Genomic DNA, 21,469 nt, shown 5'->3' on the forward strand with positions numbered 1-21,469 from the left:
ATATAATATATTTTGAGAAACAGGCATAAGCCCCCTTCCAAGCAAGCCCGGTCCTGGGCCTGAACAATGCATTAGCTGGGCTAAAACGAGTTCAAAGAAACAGGCACAACCTCCCATCCAAGCAAGCCTCAATCCTAAATTCCTAATTCATAATCCAGAACCACCGTTGAGTAAAGATGATTTGAAAAAAAAAAAAATAAACACTGGTACGACGCCACGCTTAGCCGTACACTCCCACTCTCCAATCCGCCCGAAACTCAGCCTCTGCAGGAACTTTTCTGCCATCCATCTACCACCTCCACCACCATCGCCACCATCAATCACCGTAAATTGAATTGACAGTGAAATGTAAATCCTCTAGCCCGTAATTGTTTTATTAAGTACGTTATTCTCATTCCTTGTTTTCTGCAGTTATGAATGGGATTTTTTGGGCTTGGGACTAATGCATCTAACTTGATGGATTTTGTGGTTTTCATTAGTTCTCTTCTTATTTCTCATTGATTAGTTGGAGTTAGGAAATCAAAACTTCAGGAATTATTTTCTCCTGTTTGATTTTTGGTTGAAATTTATTTAACTTTTTCTTTGTTTGGTTTCTGATTGATACAAAAGAAAATAGAAAACCATTATAATGTGATATTTTTTATTTGATACAAAATTTTGAATTTCTTTATAGATGTGAAGCACATATTTTAATTGATGCCTGCTTCACCTTGTTGTTGCAGCAGCAGCTTCGCTATACTAAAATCTGATTAAGCATCTATCTGAGTCTTTGAGTCCCACCTACTCAACTTGATTGGCTGGCTATGGCTGGAGCTGCTTCAGTGTTCACTGTTAATTACTCTTGCAACTAGCAATTGCTGGTAGCTTTAATGTATTTACTAATATGCAAAGCATTACATCATTCTATGCTAGGGTAATTTACGTATTACTTGTTTATTGGATAATCTATCTCACCTTTTGTGTGTGAAGTGTGTTGTTTTTTTTTTTTTTTTGGGGGGGGGGGGGGGAGGGGGGGGGGATTGAGAGCAACCTTAACCTTTGTTCATACTTTTGGTTTTCAGGAGGATCAATTAAAGTTCCACATCAGTACTGATGTTTAGAAGCAGCAATGTTGTTTCCAGGATTTTTGAGCGCCAAGTTCGCACGCCTGCTCCTGGAACCAGTGTACTCTATTCTGTTCTTGCAATCTTTCTACATTTATATTTGCAATCATTTTGTTTCATTTTAGTTGGAACTTGAATTAATGTTTAAACCTTCTACACTGTAGAGACTCTACTATGCAGATGTTTAACCATCTGCAATTATTAGTTTCCCATTAGGCTAATGTTTAATCTATAATACTATATTTAGTTTGAGTTTACCTTTTTGGCCTCTACTGATAGGCAGTAAAGAAGAAAAATATTATTAAGCCTGTGGAATGTGTTAACTGGAATGAGGATGGTAAAAATGGCTGTATCAAAACATATAAGGATCAAATGAAAGATAAATGCGATAGCATCAAAGTTCTTTTAGTGCCCATTTAAGGAAAGTTGACGAAATATTGCCAAAAAATGGAGTGAGTCGCTTATAATATAAACCTGTTGATGCCTTAAGTTAGGGAAGAATTAATATAGGAAATGATGTGGCTGAAATGTTCAGGAATGATTCATTTGTTATTATGTGGCTTTGTGCTGGTGTGTTAAAATAGTTGTTCCATAGGAGGAACACAACCTTTTGTTGTTTTCCTATTTGATTTTAAAGTAGAAAAAAAGTTTCACAATTTAATCAACATGCATTATAAATTGTATCGTCCTTTTGCCTTCTAATTCCTAATAATTTGTTTTGGTTTGGCCCTCTTTTAATCTGAAAGTTTTGCCAAGAATATTGTGTCCAGCTTGATTCTTAAACTTGTTTTTTTGATAGTTGTTATAGTATTACTTGAATCTGGTAATAACGACTAAATTCCAGACCTGAAACATGAGGTGGTGTGATTACAGGTTCATTGTGCTAGGCAATTTTATGAGAACTTAGTCCCAAGTTATACAATACATGATGTTGAGTGCCCAGATCATTCATTCCGCAAATTCACTGATGATGGTCAATACCTCATTAGTTTTAGCAGAAACCACCAGGATCTGATTGTTTATAGACCTAAATGGTTGTCATATTCGTGCAAAGAAGAAGATTGTGATCTACCCTCAAAAGCAAAGAAATTTGATAGCTTCTTCACGCAACTGTACTGTGTTTCACTTGCTTCCAGCAATGAGTTTATATGCAAAGATTTCTTTCTTTATGTGGAGAGTAGCCAATTCGGTTTGTTTGCTACTTCTACTGCACAATTTCATGATATGCCTGCTACAGGAGGAGCTATTCAGGGAGTCCCTTCCATAGAAAAGATTACTTTTCACCTTTTGAGGTGTGTAACTAGTATGTTTCCATCAGTAGTTGCCTGGCTTATTGAAAAATTCTGTACAGTATGTTTGCTGCCCTATTTTATATTCTCTTATTTATTTAATTAGATTGGAAGATGGTGTGATTCTGGATGAGAAGGTCTTTCGGAATGATTTTGTTAATCTGGCCCACAACATGGGTGTCTTCTTATATGATGATTTACTGGCAATCGTGTCACTTCGTTATCAAACAATACACATTCTCCAAATTAGAGAATCGGGTCACCTTGTAGATGTGCGTGCCATAGGTGCATTTTGCCGTGAAGATGATGAACTTTTCCTCAACTCAAGTGCTCAGGTTAGTGACATTTATATTAAAGCTTTTTGATTAGACTTCTAGATGCTCTAGGACATTTATGGACCTTTTAGCACTTAAAAGTGTTCTATTAGCTAAGCTAACATTGATCTCAACCTATCCCCCGTTATCTTGGAGATGTAATTAAACAAAAGGAGAAGTCCTAATGAATGCACTGCATAAGGAAGGAAAAGAAAAGTTTAGTAAATTCATTAAAAGGAAGACAGGCTAAGACTTTGTCGGCCCACGTTTCTCACCAAATAAAGAAGGGTTAGGTTTGATTCTTATATAAAGGAGAAATTGAGAAGCTACAGGGTCTTGCCATTTTTTGGCATTTAATGTAGCCAAAATTGACACCTACACTTTGTTTGGATGGGGTGAAAGAAGGCTTAATATAGTAAGGTAGGATACAATAAGGTAAGAGATGGTACGATAATGATTATTTTTACGTTAGGGAAGAAGGTAAGGTAAAGGAAGGTTAAAAAATCTTGTTTTGCTTGGTTTGATGGTATTGGATGGCAAGGTGAAATGTAAAATTACAAAAAATATTTTTTCATGAAAATAGTTATTTAAATATTTAAATTGAATAAAATTGTTTTTTTAACAAGATACTAATTTATGAATATTCAAAGATATTTTTTAAGAAGTTTGTGAGTGAAAAAGTGAAGAAGAAAGGCCTAATAAATTGTTGCACCGTAAACTTTGCGTTCTGTTGCAATTTCACCCCAATTTGACCTTTATGCCCATCTCACCCGGAACTTTGACCTTCTATTGCAATAGCAACCTAAATTATTATTAAGGCTTAAATTGCAAATAAAAAATACATTATTATGGGAGTTCACCTTAACTTTGGGTTTGGGTTAACTCAATACATTTGTGTGAGTGAGTGAACTTAAATTAAGGAAAATCTCTATTATTATTTTTTAATATTTTTAAATTATTCCTTTAATTGATGATAATTAATAAATAAAAATACATTATCTCATACATGGATTCCTTTGTTTTTTTTTTTATTTTTTATTTTTTATTTTTTTTTTATTTATAAAACTAGAGGAAGTTTTAAACAATAAACTAATTATTATTGTTTTTTGATTCTTCATGTAAATTTTGATATAATTATAAAATCTAAAAAAAAAAGGTATTATGAAATTATTTCATTCAAATTATTAGAAATTGTTAATATTTTTTTTATCAAAATAGATTTTTTTTTTTTTTTTTGAAATATGTCTATAAAATATAAGATATAATTATAATCAATTATAATTTATAATTGTAGAATGAAAAAAAAATATTTATTTGTTCAAGACAACAATTTAACTTAACAAATTTGTGTGAGTTAGGAAGCTTAGATTAAGTTAACCTAAGGTCAAGAGTGGATTCCACATTAATGATTTAGTTATTTGCAATTTAAGTTCTAATTGCAATTTAGGGTGCTATTACAATAGAAGATCAAAGTTTAAGGTAAAATTAACATAAAGGTCAAAATAAAGTGATATTGTAACACAATATAAAATTTAGGGTGAAGCAATGCATTAACCTTCCGATCAACTCAAAAACTCAACTTTACATTCCCTTACCTTACCTTACTCTTAAAACTCTCTGTCCAACAATGGGTTAAACTCAAGATACCCTTTGAAAGATTTGTTCTGTATCCCATCCACTTGATCAGAGTTGCTTCCAAATTCTTTCTACTTCTTAACTTGAGCATTAAATATTATTTTCTTTTTCTAGCAATACTTTGTATTTAAGGCTTTATGTGATGGATCTTACATTTACATATGTCCATTAAAGACTTGATGTGTGCTGGTCATTGGACTTACAACTGACACCTAAGTTATCAATTGCAGTCCATGGCAATCCCTGACAAAAGTAAAATGCATCAATCATCTAGGAATCATGTTGAAAGCAGTTTGCACAATTCCCAACCAAGTTCAGAAAACTCTTTTCTGAGTGGCATCAAACAACGCTTGCTTTCTTTTATTTTCCGAGGAATATGGAATGAAGAAAGACATGAATCCATGGTTGGTTATTTGGCTTTTTATTCTTACTTTACTTTTATGTCTTGAGAATGATATTATATTTGTTTTGAATGGGGAATTTGAAATTGGGAGATTTCAGTTTGATAATCTCACAAACCTTGTGTGATTAATTAGATTCTTGGATCATGGGTTTACTTGTTGCAATGGATGAAGATCTTACTTGTTACTGTAGATAAAGACCTTAATTTTAGTATGCATTTAGCATATATATATATCATTGTTAGGATCCTAGTTACTAGACAAGGTATGAGACTTGTCTTGGATCCCACATTGGAGGTATGGAATTTCAGTGTGGGGTTTTTTATGAATTTGGGCTCTCCAACCTCAACAGCTAGCTTCTGAGGTATGGTTCTCCTAAGGTCATAACAATTGGCATCATAGCCAACCACTGCTTCTTCCAGTTGCAATCGAGCGGCATGGGTGGTGATGCCGGAATTGCAGTGTTCGCTCGGGGCTAGGTGGCAACGCTGGTATTGCATGTTCGCCTAGGGCTAGGAAAAAACCTAGCGCACGTCCACCCTATCACAAAGCCAACCTGATGTGGGCACCAAGACTTCGGAGCATGGTGGGATGTTAGGATCCTAGTTGCAAGACAAGGTGTGGAACTTTTCTTGGATCCCATATTAAAGTATGGGATTCAATATAGGGTTTATATGAACTTGGGCTCTCCAACCTCAACGGCTAGCTTTTGAGGTATGGTTCTCCCATGGTCGTAACACTAATTAATTAGAAAATGGGCTAACTTTGATTCAAACAATTTAAACTAAAACCATGTTATTGGAATTCTTCCATCCAACATTACATTTGAGATTAATCCTATACAGTATTGCAAGTTTCAAACAATTCATACATAGATGAATGAAAAGGCTGCTTCTCAGAAAGTCTCTACTTTTGTTTCTTTCCTTATGTTTATGCAAATATAAAGTATGGTCATCTTATTAATTTTACCGTCATGTCTTGCTTGGGTAATTTGCCAAGTTCTATATGAAACTTAATAATAGATTGCTTTTGTTGTGGGTCGCTGTTACATTTTGACTTCTAGTGGCTGTGCATGTGTTAAAAGTCAGGCTCTATTTCATTCATATATCTGCAACAGTATGCATATTTTTTTAATACTTTAATACTATAATGCTAATAAATACATAAAAACAACATGCCTTTTAGGATGGATGAGTAAAGCAAGCTAAGATTGAATGTTTGGAAATACAAGAGTTCTTCCATGACAGGGTAGAATTGGCTTCTCATGAATCCAAGTGAAGAGAGGGCCAATAGATGGTTTGACATATCTTCACTACATGTGACTAAATGGTTGGGGGATGTGAGGGGAAGAGAAAATCTTTACCTTATTGTGTTTAAGGAAATAAAGAATTAGATAAGTAGGGGAAGGGTGGATAAATATTTTATTTTGTTTGGATGGATGTGTGGGGATTTAAATATTGGAGGATACATCAAGTATTGGGTCTTTACCTAGTGAACAATATTTCCATTATGACTTGGGGGATTGGAAATCACACTGTTTCAGAGCTAAATCAGTGGTATTAGGTGTCACATCCATAGTGTCATAAGAGTAGAAAAAGGGGAGGGAAAGATAGAGAGGCTTTCCTGAATTTAAAAGTATAAACACATGGTGTTCTGGCTTTGTGCTTATCCTTTTCTCCCTAATGTCTATATAGGATTCTGTATCTTTTCGGGATCCTAAACACGCTATGATTTAAGTTCCTTTTTTTTAACCTTTTATAAATAAAAGTTCATTTTTTATAAGAATTTTCATTTAAACCATCATTCAACTTTTTGTAATAATTTAGTACAAACATATTTTTTAACTTTTTCTATCAACTATTTAATTTGACTGTATCTTTTTATTATAAATTATTAGACATACAAGATTATAATATTTTCAGTTAATTCCTCATTTGATGTCCACTTGTTCAGTCCCTATAGAGTGGACATAATTTAATACTAAAAAGACAAATAAAGGTACAAGAAAAAATAGATTTGCCCCCTCAGAAATTGAAATTTATATACTGTAAATTAAGGTGTAATGAATTTCACCTTATGGAATGCAGGAAGGGGAATAAGCACCCTCATCCTCCTTTCTCCTCCAAAAAAAAAAAAAGAAAAAAAAAAAAAAAATTGGAAGGGAAACAAAATGAGAATGGAGACTTCCTTTCAAACTCTTCCCTTCTTCTCCGTTGAACTCTTAGCCATGAACATTTTATTGTCCAAAAAATGTTTTGATCTAGAGGGCACTAGGTGTTAGTTTAGAGATTAAGGCAAATATATTGATATTGGTGCATTGATCGTAGAAATTTTACAATGTTATCACTTCTACATGGGCTTACCTATGAAAACATAATGTAAAAATGCCAACTGTCCATTACTATCACTTGTGGTCACATGTCTAGCTAGGGACTGAATTGATTAAAAATAAGAGTTTAAGTGTCTAATTGACCAAATTTGAAACAAGAGTGAAGAAGTATTTGGCAATATTGGACCTTTCTTTCCGTGAGTAGTGTGGAATCGAGGAAAATTATCCATATTTGAGATTAAGGTGTTGATTAGTGTAGTTGAACATACCATTATCAGTTTAAATTTTGGAGTGCAAGTTGATCAACATAGTGTCCATTCTGAGAGTATATAGCAGTCGGTTGATTAATGTGATATTTATGCCAAACAGTTTTATTTTAGTAGTTATAATTCCCAAGTGCACAAAATAACATGGATGGACTTGCAAATTAGTAGTTGCCTCTGCACCACATATTCTATAAACATGAGGGATGATTTGTTTGTTGCATGCAGGCGCACGCACATAAATGCACCCCTTTTTGTTTAGTAAGCTTTTACTTTTGATGCTTCTCTAGTGAAGAAAGATAATTCCTGGTACCATTATGTATCTTGTAGTGATGTGCTTTATTGCCTGCAATGTGTTCAAGTATGACATGTTACATATGCACCATGCTCAATTACATAACTGACAGCATGCAAGCATATGTTAACTTTTAGTGAGGTCTTAGTTCCCTATAAGGAAAGTAGGGAACAAAATAAAAACTTATGCAGTAGTGTTGAATCACCAAAACTTTGAATTCTCATTAAATCCAAAAAGTGACAAGATTTAATTGTTGATTGGAGGATTGTTTAGTCTTTATTTGAAATAATATCTGACCTTAAAAATGATGTTTTATATGTTGACTAAAGCACTCCTTCGCCTTTATTTGTGTGGAAACTCTGATAACTTAATTGAAAGTAATATGTGAGCTTGAAAAGATTTATGCAAAAATATCTCAAAGGTATGAAAGCCATTGCACAAAACATTGTTAAAACAAAACAATTTCTTATACGAGTCTTTATTACAATCTTCTGTTACGGTTCTTAGATGCATTAATACAGATCCTCAAACACTGATAAATCGTAAAATGGCTTCTATGGTTGCTGAATTTGTAATTGTTTGTTTTGCATTACATTCATTTATCTGATTTTTTGTTTTTAATTTGTTCTTTTCTTCAAATATTTGTTTTTAGTTTCTTCTTTTCCTTCAAAGAACTGCATGGTGATGTATATTCGTTTTTAATCTTACAGAGGCTTCTGATAATTGGACGATTTTTTAAAAGTTTCACAAATTTTTTTATTTATAGGAACTTATTGCTTTTATTATACTGCTTTGCTCCAGCAGAGGGTCCAATGCTTGAAGAAAAAGTTCTATTTCCATTTTCAAGATTATGTTGACTTGATCATCTTGAAGGTGTGCCTCAAGATTGTTATTTGTGTTTAACTATGCATGTCAAGATGAAGTTTGACTACTTATTCTTTACATAATTTTTGAACAGGTACAATTCTTGGATCGACATCACCTGCTAATCAAATTTGGTAGCCTAGATGGAGGAGTGAGTTTCTTTTCTTTTTTGCCAATTTATGACGAAAAATAATAGGTTTAAAAATTATTCAATTACGTGGACTCATGTGAACTTGCACCACCATAAACAGAGACAGTAAAGTCCAGTTGTCCTTTCCTGATGAGCAAATGAGTGAAATTCAACCAAAGTGCACCTGCCTCAGTAAACTTAACCATAACCTGTGCATTTGTTATGTATTGTCTAATAGATTGAAGAGGCAAAAGTAAAGGCCATCTATATCTAAGATTTAGCAAAGAAACTCCCTCTCCATTAAAAGCTCTTGAATTTCATAATCTTTGAAGAATCCTAAGAATTGCTTAGGGGGTCAAAGAAAGAATCTTTCCTTTTGTATGATAAAATACATCCCCCCAGTCCAGAACACCTCCTCCATTGGTTCAGCAACAATCAAGAAGCCTAATTATTATATTTTTTGAGTATGTAACCATCTGTTGTGCAAGTGGAAGAATCTAGATGGTGTTCCAATACTTTTAGTTTCAGGTACCAAGAACCGCTGAGCACCTTCCGTCATTCTTTGCTGTATATAACATGGATACAACAGAAATTGTTGCTTTTTATCAGGTATCAGATGTGAGTGTATCCTTTGCTTTATATTATCTTTTAACTTTTTTTTGTTGTTTTCTGATATCCTCATCATCTTCTATTTCATATAGAATTCAGCAGATGAGCTTTATCTCTTGTTTGAGCAGTTCGGTGACCACTTCTACGCAACATCTAGAAATTCTCTGTATATGAATTTCATATCTTCTCATTCGAACAACATTCATGCCCTTGAGCAACTCCAGTCCATTAAAAATAAAGCTAGCACACAGGTTAGATCTCATCATATGAACTTTCATGTTGGAATTATTTGATAACAACATAATTCTTCTCTAATTGCATGCTACGTTACCTATCCTTCCATGGTTAACCTAATTTGATAATGGATTATGCAGTTTGTGAAGAAGATGCTGGCTTCTTTGCCTTTCACTTGCCAATCATTGAGTCCTTCTCCCTATTTTGACCAATCTCTCTTTCGATTTGATGAGAAGGTTTGATTCTAAAACTATTTGTTTCTATTTTTGTGGTGTTGTACCTGTGACACATGGGTAGCAATTCTCTTTTGTTTGGCACGTTGTGTCAGCAAGTGTGTATTCTAGGTTTAGATAAACTCAAAGATGACTTGATTAATTAAATTGTGAAAAATCCAAATATGAACCTGTCCTGCTTATTACCAGTAACATGATACCACAAAAGAAACTGGATTCTGAAACTCGTCACTGAATGTGTAACATTACCCTCCAAACTTGATATGGTCCACTTAAAGTGACTTGGCTGTAAGTTCTTTATGTTGACACATTTATCCCTACAATTTAAAATGTGCAACACTACCTCCTAACTTGAATTATTTTTGTAAAACTGGTGAGAGGAATTAAGCATTTAGTTAGTTTTATCTAAATTTAAATGAAATCTTTCTCTAAGCCATATTTACTCTTATGATGTTCTGTATTCTTGATTATGTGAGGCTCTAAGTAAAAGCTAGCTTATGCTTTCTTCATTTATCCATATTTTGAGCAAATTATGTAGCAGCTTTATGCTTGTATGCGTGCACTGTTGGTTCCCATGTCTAAGCTAATGTTTTGTGTAAATGTTTACTTGTTTGTTACCTTTCATTGTTCTGCTGTTGCAGCTCATTTCTGCAACTGATCGGCTTAGGCCTTCAACAGACCATCCCATCAAGTTTATCTCTAGAAGGCCACCATGTACTCTCAAATTTAAGATTAAGCCAGGTGTGTATTTCAAGCTACAGTACTTAGACCAAAGTAATCGTATGCGAGTTATGCTTCACGAACCATCCGTCTTTTTGCTGTAATCCTCAGTTGGATTATTATTTTTCTATCACCGAATGAGTTATGTTTCAATAGTTTCACTAATTCATTTTTTGTTTTAGCAATCTTGAGTTTTAATTCATTTATGGATGGAATAGAAATTTTGCGTAGACTAATGTAATTATGTTTTTGCTTCTCAATTAGGTCCCGAAGCTGGAAGTGTAGATGGTCGAACAAAAAAGGTCTCGCTGTTTCTCTTCCATCCATTTTTGCCTCTAGCTCTCTCTATTCAACAGCCATCGTTGCAGCCATCAATCAATATTCACTTCCGGGTATGAAGGTGGCAGTTCTCTTGCTTGTCAGTCTCCCATTGGTAATCCAGTCTCTTCTGAGATGCGCGATGAAATTGTGACAACACAGAGTTGGTGTATTTTCGTTAACATGATCATATACCGCTGTGTCATCTCAGCTTCTTCATACGAATATCTTTCAGAGAAGAAAATTACAGTAGTCTTTGTAGCTTGCGAAAACACAACCGTAATCCATCCAAAAAACGCCCCTTCCCATCAACACAAATTCAATACGCAAACAGCAAGCTACCAACCCTGAAAATGTTAAGGATGAGAAGCTTGAGAGAAGTGGAAGACGACTCTACAAACACTCATAGACTTTTATTGATTTCAAACCAACACGCAGAAGCTAAATCAAAATCAGTAATTACTTTGAGAGAGTGACTGCTGTGGTAGACTGTATTGTATTCTGAAGTTTAATGAAGTTTACCCCCCTAAATTCAATGGTTAAAAGATTAACTAACCTTCGGCCGGAACAAAAACGATCCAGTCCCTTCTATGGTTCAATAACAAACCCAAGTGAACCGATTCAACCCTGCCAATTTGAAATATAATGGGTTAGATTGGACATTCATGGTTTGAGTTGGGCTACAGGTTAACCAGGTAAGCCTTTAAATTTGATCTAACCCGCAAATAAGTTAAAGTTAATTTGGTTTGTAATTTTGATTATAAATGCTAACAATTTACATATTTTTGCGTTTTAAATTGCTTTTTTTTTTTTTTTATTTGAGTATTTTCAGCTATTAGTAGAAACTTATTTTGAATGTTGCTATTGAAACATTTTGTAGTTCAAAACTTATCTTATAACTATTACTATGTATTTTTAAATTTTTTTTTAGTCCTATTTCTGATTAGGAAATCTAATTTTTCATTGTTTAGGAATTTGTTATTAAAATAAATACTTTGTGAATTATGCATGATTATGTTTTTAATAGCAGCAGTACTATCTTCATATTCAGTCGATGCATCATCCTCTCCAACCATTAAATTTCTTTCTTTCCTTGAAGCGTTAGGATTAATGGAAGCGTTGAGCTTTTGAAAATGGTCATTTTAATGGAGAGATTTCATTTCCTCCAAATTCCAAACTGGAAATGGTGAGATAGAAAATGCCAAGTTGGAGGAAAGAATGCTTTTATTTTTTAATTGTGTAAAATTGCTAAAGTGGACAAAGGTACGTCACTGTTCTTCATCAATCAAACAACACAAATGTACCATCCAAAGACACTAAAACCATTCCTTCAGATGTGTCAATTACAATTTTGCTAAGGTGACAAAAAAAAGTTCACAGCCAACCATCATCCCATCAACTTGAACAAATTACAAATTACATTTTTCTTTTTACAATTTACTGACCTAAGTTTTAACAAATTTCATTGTGGTATATATCTTCATTTGGCATACCTAATTAAGGCAAATATGCATGAATGAGATTAATTTATCTAAATCCGATCTATGAATTCATTCATAAATTATAGTAATGAAAGATATTTTTTTATTGAAACGAGGTTATTTTTTACAAGGAAAAAAAAAATATAAATACACATTGGTTTGGGCTATGAGCAAAGCCATATATCTCATCTAAGCAAGTCTAATCTTTTTTTGTTTACACTAGTTAATCAAATTTGAAATTCTTAATTAACTTCCAAGAACGAAACAGTCACGTTAATAAATTGTCAATTGAACATTTATTAGTGATAAACAAGAAGCTGATAAATCTTGATCCAATTGATTAAGCTTTCTTTAATCAATAGTTTATGAGATGATCTTCATCTTCAAACATCACCCACACCTTACTTACTTTGGTCTCCAGTTGCGACGGAGATGAGGTGATGGTGGCCTCCTTTTCATCACCCTCCTTTCCTGTGAACTTGGTGATTGGTAATTGGTAATTTGAGTAGTTCTCCAATGCCCTAACATGATCCATGGTGAGGATCTCCACCGTTGGATACTCCAAATTCTTGCTGTCTAAAACTCTTCTGCAATTCTCGTAAACCTGATGAAGCTGTTGGGTTTGCTGAGCAGCGGTCTTGAGAATCCGGCAAGCCAAGGCTCTGGCCGGCATCGACAAATCAAAGAACATATTAACAAGAGCAGCTACCCCTTCACAGTACGTCATGTAAACTTGAAAACTCTCCTTCAAGGTGTTGCTCATAGTCATGGCTGCTACTTGAGATGGAGACGACCAAACGTTAGTATTATCATCTGCATAAATGGCCCAACAATCTAACACCTTATCTATAAAGACTTGACACTTGGGTAGTTTACGAAATACCATATCAATACAGTACTTATTATTAGCATAATAATTGGCAGGTTCAAGCTTTCCAGCTTGGTTAATGGCCCAACCAATTCTTTCTTCAAGATAAGCAGCATACTTGTGAAGGAAGGAACAAGGTAAGTGATGAGAAAAGGAGATTTGCAATTGCAGGTGGCCGGATATTCTTGCGCGACGAAGCTGCTGCTCGAAGCAACGATTCCCTCCGCGTAAGAGTCTGTGAATAAGAAAGAGAGTCTTGAGTGCTACGAGAGGATCTCTGGTCTTGGAAAGACGGCGGGAAATATGCTCGGCAAGAAAAGCGATGGAAGCGGCGGTGGACGGAGCATTTGAGACCAAGAAAAGGATTTGATGCATGTGTTTGTCATCAAAAGGGCCATTATCATGACCTGTGGCTCGCAAAACTGCAATTTCTATGTCAGAAAAGGTTTTACCTAATTCTTGATGAAGGTTATTGTATATTATGGCTTTGCCAATGGATACATGATCCTTTACTGTGCCAAGAGCTACCCTCAGCTTGCCATGAATGTCCACCACCCCCATATTATTATGTATTTGAATGTGTATAATGCAAATATATATATAGGATGTACTATTTATGCTTGATTGACCATGGGATGTAAGATTATGAGGAATAGCACAGAAAGAGAATCATATCTAGATTTTAAAATTTTAGTCAACTTGCCCTGCCCTTAAAACTCTTTCAAGAAAAAAATTTATCATTATTTTCTCTTAAAAAAATTGATTAATATTTAATTAAAATTTTGTATTTTGGATTTATCTATAAAATTTTGTATTTTGTATTAGAATTTAATTAAGATATATATATTTATTTTAATTAAAATATAAAACAATTGAAAATTTGTCATCACACTAATATTTGATAATTGCTACTAATTAATATTTAAAATTATGAATTTAAAATAATTTGAAAATGAATCTTGGAAATAAGGGGAAAAAACAAACAAATCATATATATATAATGCAAGTAAGATAACCCTAATCTTTTAATTAATGGTGACCAATTGAAGGTTGTGAATTTGAGAAATGAAGCTTTAACTTTTGAGTGTGGATATGAATGAATATTTGATTTATTGATTCTCTTTTCAATTAATTGGACCGTAGGGAGGAGAGTCAACGAGGCAGGCAAAAGCTGTGTGTTTCTTAATTAAAGAACCTCATTCTTTAGGAATAGGATTCTCTCCCTCTTGGCGCACCATCTAAATATAATATAATACCTTTCTCTTCTTTTTCTGCACGTTCTTCCTTATAATTAAATGGAGCCAAGCCATTGGTAGGTCTAAGGATGCATAAGATAGGCCACGAGATGTGCAAGTTAGTGTTGCTGAGTTGTGGAATGATGGAAATACCATGGTGGGACTAGGAGAGATTCAGCCTAATTTTGTCTGCCATATCCTTCAACTCAGTATTCAAAACTGAACTTAAGTGTGGACTAGGATGCAGCATCATATTCCAAAAAGATGAGGTTATTGTTTCCACATAAGAGGAGCTCTACGAACAATATAGAACTCCAGAGCCCATAGTCAACCCCTTTGATATGTTTATAAGCCTTCGGTATTTTCAAAAGCCTTAAGTTCATATGGGAATTCCCTTATTTATATTGATCTCTATTGCTTATTGCTTAACGGTCTAATATATAATTTTACCTCTGAAGTTAACGTTTTTAACATTATGATATCTTTAAATTTGCAGAAGACCTACCATACCCCTGAAATTGTACTTCACAATATTAACTATGCATCTTGCCACGTTGATGAAGTATGCATGATGTCACGGACAAATTCCGTGACCGTGTTAGGCCCTCATCAAAGAGCGTACCAAGCTGCGTTTCAACCTGCAAGGGTTGGGGCGGCTTAGCGATTAAAGCGTTGTTCCACCCTAGTGGCCCTTACCCCATGCAAAGTCTGCATGCAGGCAGGATATTGTGCCGCGGGGCACAACTGGTCGGGAGCTGGGCCACTCCCCTGATGAGCCCATGGCAGGGCTAAACTAGTGTGGTACGGTATGGCAAGGCTTGCCTCGGAGCCAAAGTATCGCCAAGTGAGCAGGCTCCCGGGCGCCGCACAGGCGCAGTGCTGCGTGAGACTCCAGGCCCGTGACAATGAGCCTCAAATGCTCAAGGAAGAGTGGTAGTCTTGAAATGACACCAGCTTATCTTCTTCTTCGTCTATCAAATAAGACAAAATAAAGTCTCTAGCAAACTTAAAGATGCCACTAAATTAAGCGTCTAAATTTAGCGTAGTCTAGATGTAGATGTTACACAGGCACTAATGATTTGTTGACCAGTATTAAAGTTTTTTTTAAGGTAACATTTACATATACTACTAATAAAAACTAGAAAACAGATGAATAGCATTCAAGAATTTTCCCCCCTCAACAGCTTGGAAAAGAGAGTTCTTTCCAAAAGGTAATTTCAAGCGCAATGCTAATCAAAGAATCTTATGCACTGTGAAGGCAACAAAGGATGGAAATTGGTATCTCGCACTTGTCTTTGGTTCCCAGATTTAGTTGGAGAGAGAGCCGTTAATAAAGGGTATTAAACAAACCCTGAATGTAATTAAAAAGAAAATAATATTTCGAAGATTGACAAAATAAAACTACGAGGGCTTAGAACTGATGGGTAGAGTTCAAGAGCTCCCGAATGTGTTTTTCCTTAATTTTCCAGCGAGCTCTGTGCCATAGCATACACCAATGAAAATAATGTGCAAAAAGATCTCTATGTGAACAGCCAGTTGAACCTCCAGCAACTGAATTAAGTGAAGAAAACTTAAAACAAAACTAAACTAAACTAATTCCAGGAGCTACTGTGAGACAATAAATATCCTGTTTGGTCAACCTCGTATTTCAATCAACGACAAGCAATTCCATCACAATCAGGGCAATGAAACCACTCTAATTAAAGTTTATACTATATGCATATTTAAGTGCTGGCACTCCCCCTCCTCTGAACAGGTTTGTATAGCACAATAGTGACATATTTTGAACGGAAGCGATGAGTAAAACCAAGTGCCACCACAGATCGTGGGGACTCTCGGTTCTCAATGTAAAGATGATTCAGGATTACATTCTGTGGTTCTGGAATAGTTTCAGATGTGTCTGCACTTGCTGGATAGCTGAGCAACGTGTGTTGCAGATGTGGAGGGACTACAGGAGGATCTCGTGCCTCATCTTCATTCCCAGGGTAGACATTATTGTAACTTGAATCAGGAGATTTTGGAACTTCAAATCCCATGACAGTTGTATCTTCCTGCATAATAATTAAATTGTCAATCCACAAATTGATTTCAATAAACAAAAATGCAATGGTCCGACCTACATGATCATCACCAAATTGGTTGCTCATGTTGAAAGGGGAAGGCAACTGGCTACCAGCACAAAATCATCAAGTTTGCAACCCTAGTACACCTGGGGGAAAAAAAAAAGAAAATTCTTGTCAATGAGATTTTATTAGTTTTATTTAATTCTTAGTTCAAGCTATAAAATATTGATTTTCCTCCTTCCTTTCTCCTTTCCTTTTAAGAACAATGTATCATTAACCTTAAGGAGGGTCTCCATACTTATATACAAACTATTCATATTGCTTCTTCATAAATCCAATCTATGCAGAACCTAAAGATAGCAAACTGATACTAAGCTCATTAGCTTTTAGCATTTCTCAGATCCATTCTTAAATTAGGTCCATCTAGTTTGTGGTTACTTCAAAAAGGCATGGCAATTCAACGAATTTATAAAAAGATCAGCAAAGCAAACCTTATAGAAAATGTATGCCCCATTTGGTTCAAAATAAAATATGAGAGTCAAGGGGTTGTCCTTTAATGAACACCTAATTCTCAAACCACAAGTCATCTAAGCAATTATCTCTGTAACATATCCAACAGAAAAGTTTAGAATTTGTAAGGCATTACAAGTTAGGGGCACTTATGTAATTTCAAGATGTTCTGGAAATAGTTAATTAAGGGGCTGTTCGGTAATGTTGAGGCTTTCACTTTCTGTTCATTTCCCAAAAAAAGAACTAAAAATCCCAGCTAAGTGCTGTTTTTTTTTTTTTTTTTTTTCAGAACAGTAATAAACACTTAAACAACAGACAACCAGAAGTGGTTTCACATCTTTCATTTTTGTTTTCTTTTCTCATTTGTCAAACACTCTTTCCATATAATGCCATCCTCACTTATAATCTCTACAACCAAATTTCTTTTGATTTGCTCATCCCAAATTTACTAGATCTGAAACTTTTTGATACAGTGTCCCTAATTTTGCAAAGAAACACCACAATTTTTCCAACTAGATCTGAGTTTTGGGTAGTAAATTTGTTAATTCGATTTTGAAAATGGGTAAGCAGTTGTTGCCTTCACATTCTATATTTAATTTTCTAGACTTGATTTTGATGGGAAAGAGAGCATCAGTTTATTATATTTTGCACTCAAGGTGTTTTGAAAAATGATTATAATGATGAAATGAAAAAGATTCCAAATTTTTTTTTCCTGCCTGTTAACATTGAATATCATTTTATACAAAACATTAGAAAACAATAAACTGATTTTGGGTGACAAAAAAAAGCATGTACCTGCGCTGGACAGGCTCTGACGTTTCCGATTTCTCATTTTAATATAAAGTGTTTAGTTTTTCTTCGACATGAAATTTTATTTAGAATTTTACTAGCTCAGTTAGCAGATTTTTTATGATTGTAATGTTTTAGATTCTAGAGAATAGAATAAGTTACTCTGAATCTGATGAATGTTATAGTTCTAGGAAGTCTGAGGCTTGTTGATAAGAATGTGTCTAACATCTAATAGTGCAAGATGAGTTATCCTTAATTTGCTGTGAGGGCTTCGGAAATGACTAGGGAAAATAACAGCATGAATTGCTAAATTTGGAAAGAGGATTTTCTAAAATCCATGGAATTTTCCAAATTAACTAATTAGAAACAGAGATTTGTAATTCAATGGATTTGGACAATCTCCATCACTTGGTAAACAATCTCAATTCTATTGATTCTGCGATAACAAAAAAGAAAATACTAAAATGAGCATTATCAACCTCTTGGTGGAATTTCAAAATCCCTCATCTTCTAATGTGTCCTGGAATGAGTAAGATATTTATCAAAATTCATGAATTTTCTTATCTACTAGGTTTTTCTCGGATCTTTTTGGTTTTCTGACACAAAATTTCTTAAACCAAATACTGCAACAATCTCATCCTATGAATTCTTCATATCCATAGCAAGCACATCCAACTAAACTAAACTAAACAAAAATTAAAAAAGAAATATTAGGGGCACGCTACGATATTCACCGTGTCAGTGCCCAAAATCTCAATTTACAATAGGACATGCAGGGAAAGCAGGAGAAATATGCGAGAAAAAGACGGAAAAAATAAAGATAGATTCAGAATTCTTTCAAATCTGACAGTGAAGAAATCAAAGATGGATTGAGAAACCAACGAACCTGTTACGAATTCAGAAATCTTCAAAATTAAAGAAACTTTCTACTTTCCTTCTAAACCTTCAAAATATCAAACTTTGTCGACAAGTATGGAGAAGAAGATGAAGGATTGACTTGGATCGTCGCTGTCGCTCCCTCGCTGTTTTGTGCAGTGAGGACTGAAGGTGGGATTACAGCGCGTGGCTTCTTTTTCAGTTATTTGTTTCCTCGTGTTCTAAAGAGTAAAGGCTATCGTTTTTGATTATACAAGGGCAGTGTCATTTTCATTTTTGTGAAGAGTTGCATAAGAATTACCAAAATTAGCGTGATTGCTCTCCTAATTTTATACTTAATTTGGTCAAGGGCAACTTACTTTTTTATTTATCCATTTTTAGTCCTTTATTTAAAATAATTTGAAACAATAATATGTAGGGACCACAAAACGAACTGTATCTATTTCCATTTATCATTTTTACTCCTCTTAAATGGTAAATTTTAAATTAGTCAAAGTCAAATTTATTTTAAATATATTTAAAATCTATGGGAACACAGATAGTTAGAAGGTAACAAAACAGTAACCCTCTTGAAATCGAAGTACTGGAAAACATTGAGAATGATTTGAAAACAGTGTCTGAAATCCTAAGAACTTGGACGTGTGATTTATTTTGGGTTTAGTAGGTGCAGGAGTATTATTCATCGTTGTAGTTGTAGGTTATTAAGCAATTCATGTTACTTTCTCCATTAACATTTACTTGAGTTCTATTCTTGTAAGACAATGGCATTCTAAATGTTTATATGCTCAGTTGTGCAGTATATGACAGATGGCGTGCTTTTGCGTGCACTCTAAAAGACTCTGATCTTGAAAGGTACAGGTAAGGTAAGAAGTTATTGTTTATCTCAATTTTATGAGCAACTCATTTTTGCTGGATCAGAAGTCCTTAGTTTGATGGTTTTGTTGCAGGGTCATAGTCATGGACGACGCACATGAAATATCTTTAAGCACCGATGTGCTGTTTGGGATATTGAAGAAGGTGGTTGCACAGCGTCGTGACTTCAAGCTTATAGTAACATCTGCAACTCTAAATGCTGAGAAATTTTCCAATTTCTTTGGGAGGTAACCTATTTGCCTTTTGCTATTAAAATAAGGCAGCGTTCTTGAGTCCATTTGGCTTACATAGATTTTAAATACAAATTTAATTTTCTAAATTTGCTGCAATGTACCGATTTTCCACATTCCAGGGAGAACATTCCCCGTGAATACTTTACACACAATAAAAGTCCCTGTGAAGATTATGTTGAAGCTGCAGTGAAGCAAGCCATGACCATTCACATTACCAGTGCACCAGGCGATATTCTGATATTTATGACTGGCCAAGACGAAATTGAAGCGGCCTGTTATGCCCTAGCTGAGCGCATGAACAACTTATCTCTTCCTCAAAGAAAGCAGTACCTAAGCTCATGATACTACCTATATACTCCCAAGTGCCAGCTGATTTGCAACCAAAAATATTCCAAAAAGCGGAAGATGGGGCCGGTAAATGCATTGTTGCCACCAACATTGCTGAAACGTTGTTGACAGCTGATGGAATTTTTTATGTCATTGACACAGGGTATGGTAAAATGAAAGTTTACAATCCTAGGATGGGTATGGATGCTCTCCAGGTTTTTCCGGTTAGCCGTGCTGCTGCTGATCAGCGTGCTGGACGTGCTGGTAGAACTGGCCCTGGTACATGTTATAGGCTTTATACAGAAAGTGCTTACCTAAATGAAATGCTGCCAAGTGCATTGCCAGAGATCCAGAGGACTAACCTTGGTAATGTGGTTTTATTGCTGAAGTCTCTCAAAATTGACAACTTGCTAGATTTTGATTTCATGGACCCACCTCCACAGGATAACATCCTCAATTCAATGTATCAGTTGTGGGTCCTGGGTGCGCTTAACAATGTAGGAGGCCTAACTGATCTTGGCTGGAAAATGGTGGAGTTCCATCAGACCCTCCACTTGCTAAGATGCTGTTGATGGGAGAGCAACTGGGATGCATAAATGAGGTTTTGACGATTGTGTCAATGCTTTCAGTGCCATCAGTGTTTTTTTGCCCCAAAGATAGAGCAGAGGAAAGTGATGCTGCGAGGGAGAAATTTTTTGTTCCTGAATCTGACCACTTTACTTAATGTTTACTTGCAATGGAAAGAGCACCAGTATCGTGGAGATTGGTGTAATGATCATTTTCTGCATATCAAAGGATTACGGAGGCTAGAGAAGTCAGATCCCAGCTGCTGGATATTCTCAAAACTTTGAAAATCCCATTAACTTCTTGTGGGCATGATTGGGATGTCATAAGGAAAGCAATTTGTTCTGCATATTTCCACAATGCAGCAAGGTTAAAGGGTGTTGGGGAATATGTCAATTGCAGGAACGGAATGCCATGCCATCTTCACCCGAGTAGTGCGCTGTATGGCTTAGGTTAAACTCCCGAGAATGTGGTCTATCAATTTAGAGATTCAATGAATTTTTGGATAGAAAAGTTAAAAAGTTGCAAATGGGTCCAAAACAACCCAATTCAACTGCCCTAACCATATTTACTATAACAGATGCTGTACATGGGGGAACACGTTCTCTAAATCCTTGGCAGTGGAGAAGAAAATCATTAGTTGATATATTTTTTTATGTAAATATGTAGATTTTTTTTGTGAGCATACTGGTCAAACGAGTCATTGCCTTGTGTAGCGGCTTATTTCATTCGTCGGGTCTCATTTTTACACCCTATTACATTACAAAATACAAAACCTCAGCCCTTAAAACTTAAAAAACGTTTGAGAACTTCAAAGTTAAAAAATAAGGATGCGTATGAGCTGAGGAGGCAGGCGGTGCGGGTGTTTGTTGGAGGACTTTAGAGCTGCACTGGGTTTTAAGTTGTCCATTCT

At 35.0% G+C, this 21,469-nt stretch overlaps 3 protein-coding genes and 1 pseudogene across 18 annotated transcripts; 2 read left to right on the forward strand and 2 right to left on the reverse strand.

Moving 5' to 3' along the window:
* Positions 1-140: 140 nt before the first annotated feature.
* On the forward strand, positions 141-11,667 carry DET1 (light-mediated development protein 1 / deetiolated1 (DET1)). 16 transcript variants are annotated; one of them, XM_012223489.4, is made up of 13 exons: positions 141-380; positions 723-913; positions 1,062-1,164; positions 1,977-2,395; positions 2,499-2,727; positions 4,572-4,745; positions 8,431-8,502; positions 8,588-8,644; positions 9,146-9,241; positions 9,325-9,483; positions 9,607-9,702; positions 10,341-10,440; positions 10,684-11,667. In XM_012223489.4, exons 3-13 carry the CDS (start codon positions 1,093-1,095, stop codon positions 10,815-10,817), a joined length of 1,608 nt encoding a protein of 535 aa, XP_012078879.1. In that variant the 5' UTR covers positions 141-380; positions 723-913; positions 1,062-1,092; the 3' UTR covers positions 10,818-11,667. The 16 variants fall into 16 exon arrangements, with proteins under 16 accessions (XP_012078879.1, XP_012078878.1, XP_012078875.1 ...); XM_012223488.4 differs by having other exon boundaries at positions 726-913; XM_012223485.4 differs by having other exon boundaries at positions 141-348.
* Positions 11,668-12,298: 631 nt separating this feature from the next.
* On the reverse strand, positions 12,299-13,666 carry LOC105639432 (ENTH/ANTH/VHS superfamily protein). Its single transcript, XM_012223497.4, has one exon. It carries the CDS (start codon positions 13,645-13,647, stop codon positions 12,574-12,576), a length of 1,074 nt encoding a protein of 357 aa, XP_012078887.1. The 5' UTR covers positions 13,648-13,666; the 3' UTR covers positions 12,299-12,573.
* Positions 13,667-15,708: 2,042 nt separating this feature from the next.
* On the reverse strand, positions 15,709-18,859 carry LOC105639433 (SNF1-related protein kinase regulatory subunit beta-3). Its single transcript, XM_012223498.4, has 3 exons — positions 18,570-18,859; positions 16,442-16,530; positions 15,709-16,372 (listed from the first exon to the last, which is right to left on the reverse strand). Exons 2-3 carry the CDS (start codon positions 16,466-16,468, stop codon positions 16,046-16,048), a joined length of 354 nt encoding a protein of 117 aa, XP_012078888.1. The 5' UTR covers positions 16,469-16,530; positions 18,570-18,859; the 3' UTR covers positions 15,709-16,045.
* Positions 18,860-19,085: 226 nt separating this feature from the next.
* Positions 19,086-21,201, forward strand: LOC105639483 (pre-mRNA-splicing factor ATP-dependent RNA helicase DEAH7-like; annotated as a pseudogene).
* The last annotated feature ends 268 nt before the right edge of the window (positions 21,202-21,469 follow it).

This window comes from Jatropha curcas, chromosome 8 (genome assembly GCF_041381405.1).
Source record: "Jatropha curcas cultivar XTBG-Jc1 chromosome 8, XTBG_Jcur_1.0, whole genome shotgun sequence".
In the NCBI taxonomy this organism is placed as follows: Eukaryota; Viridiplantae; Streptophyta; class Magnoliopsida; order Malpighiales; family Euphorbiaceae; genus Jatropha; species Jatropha curcas.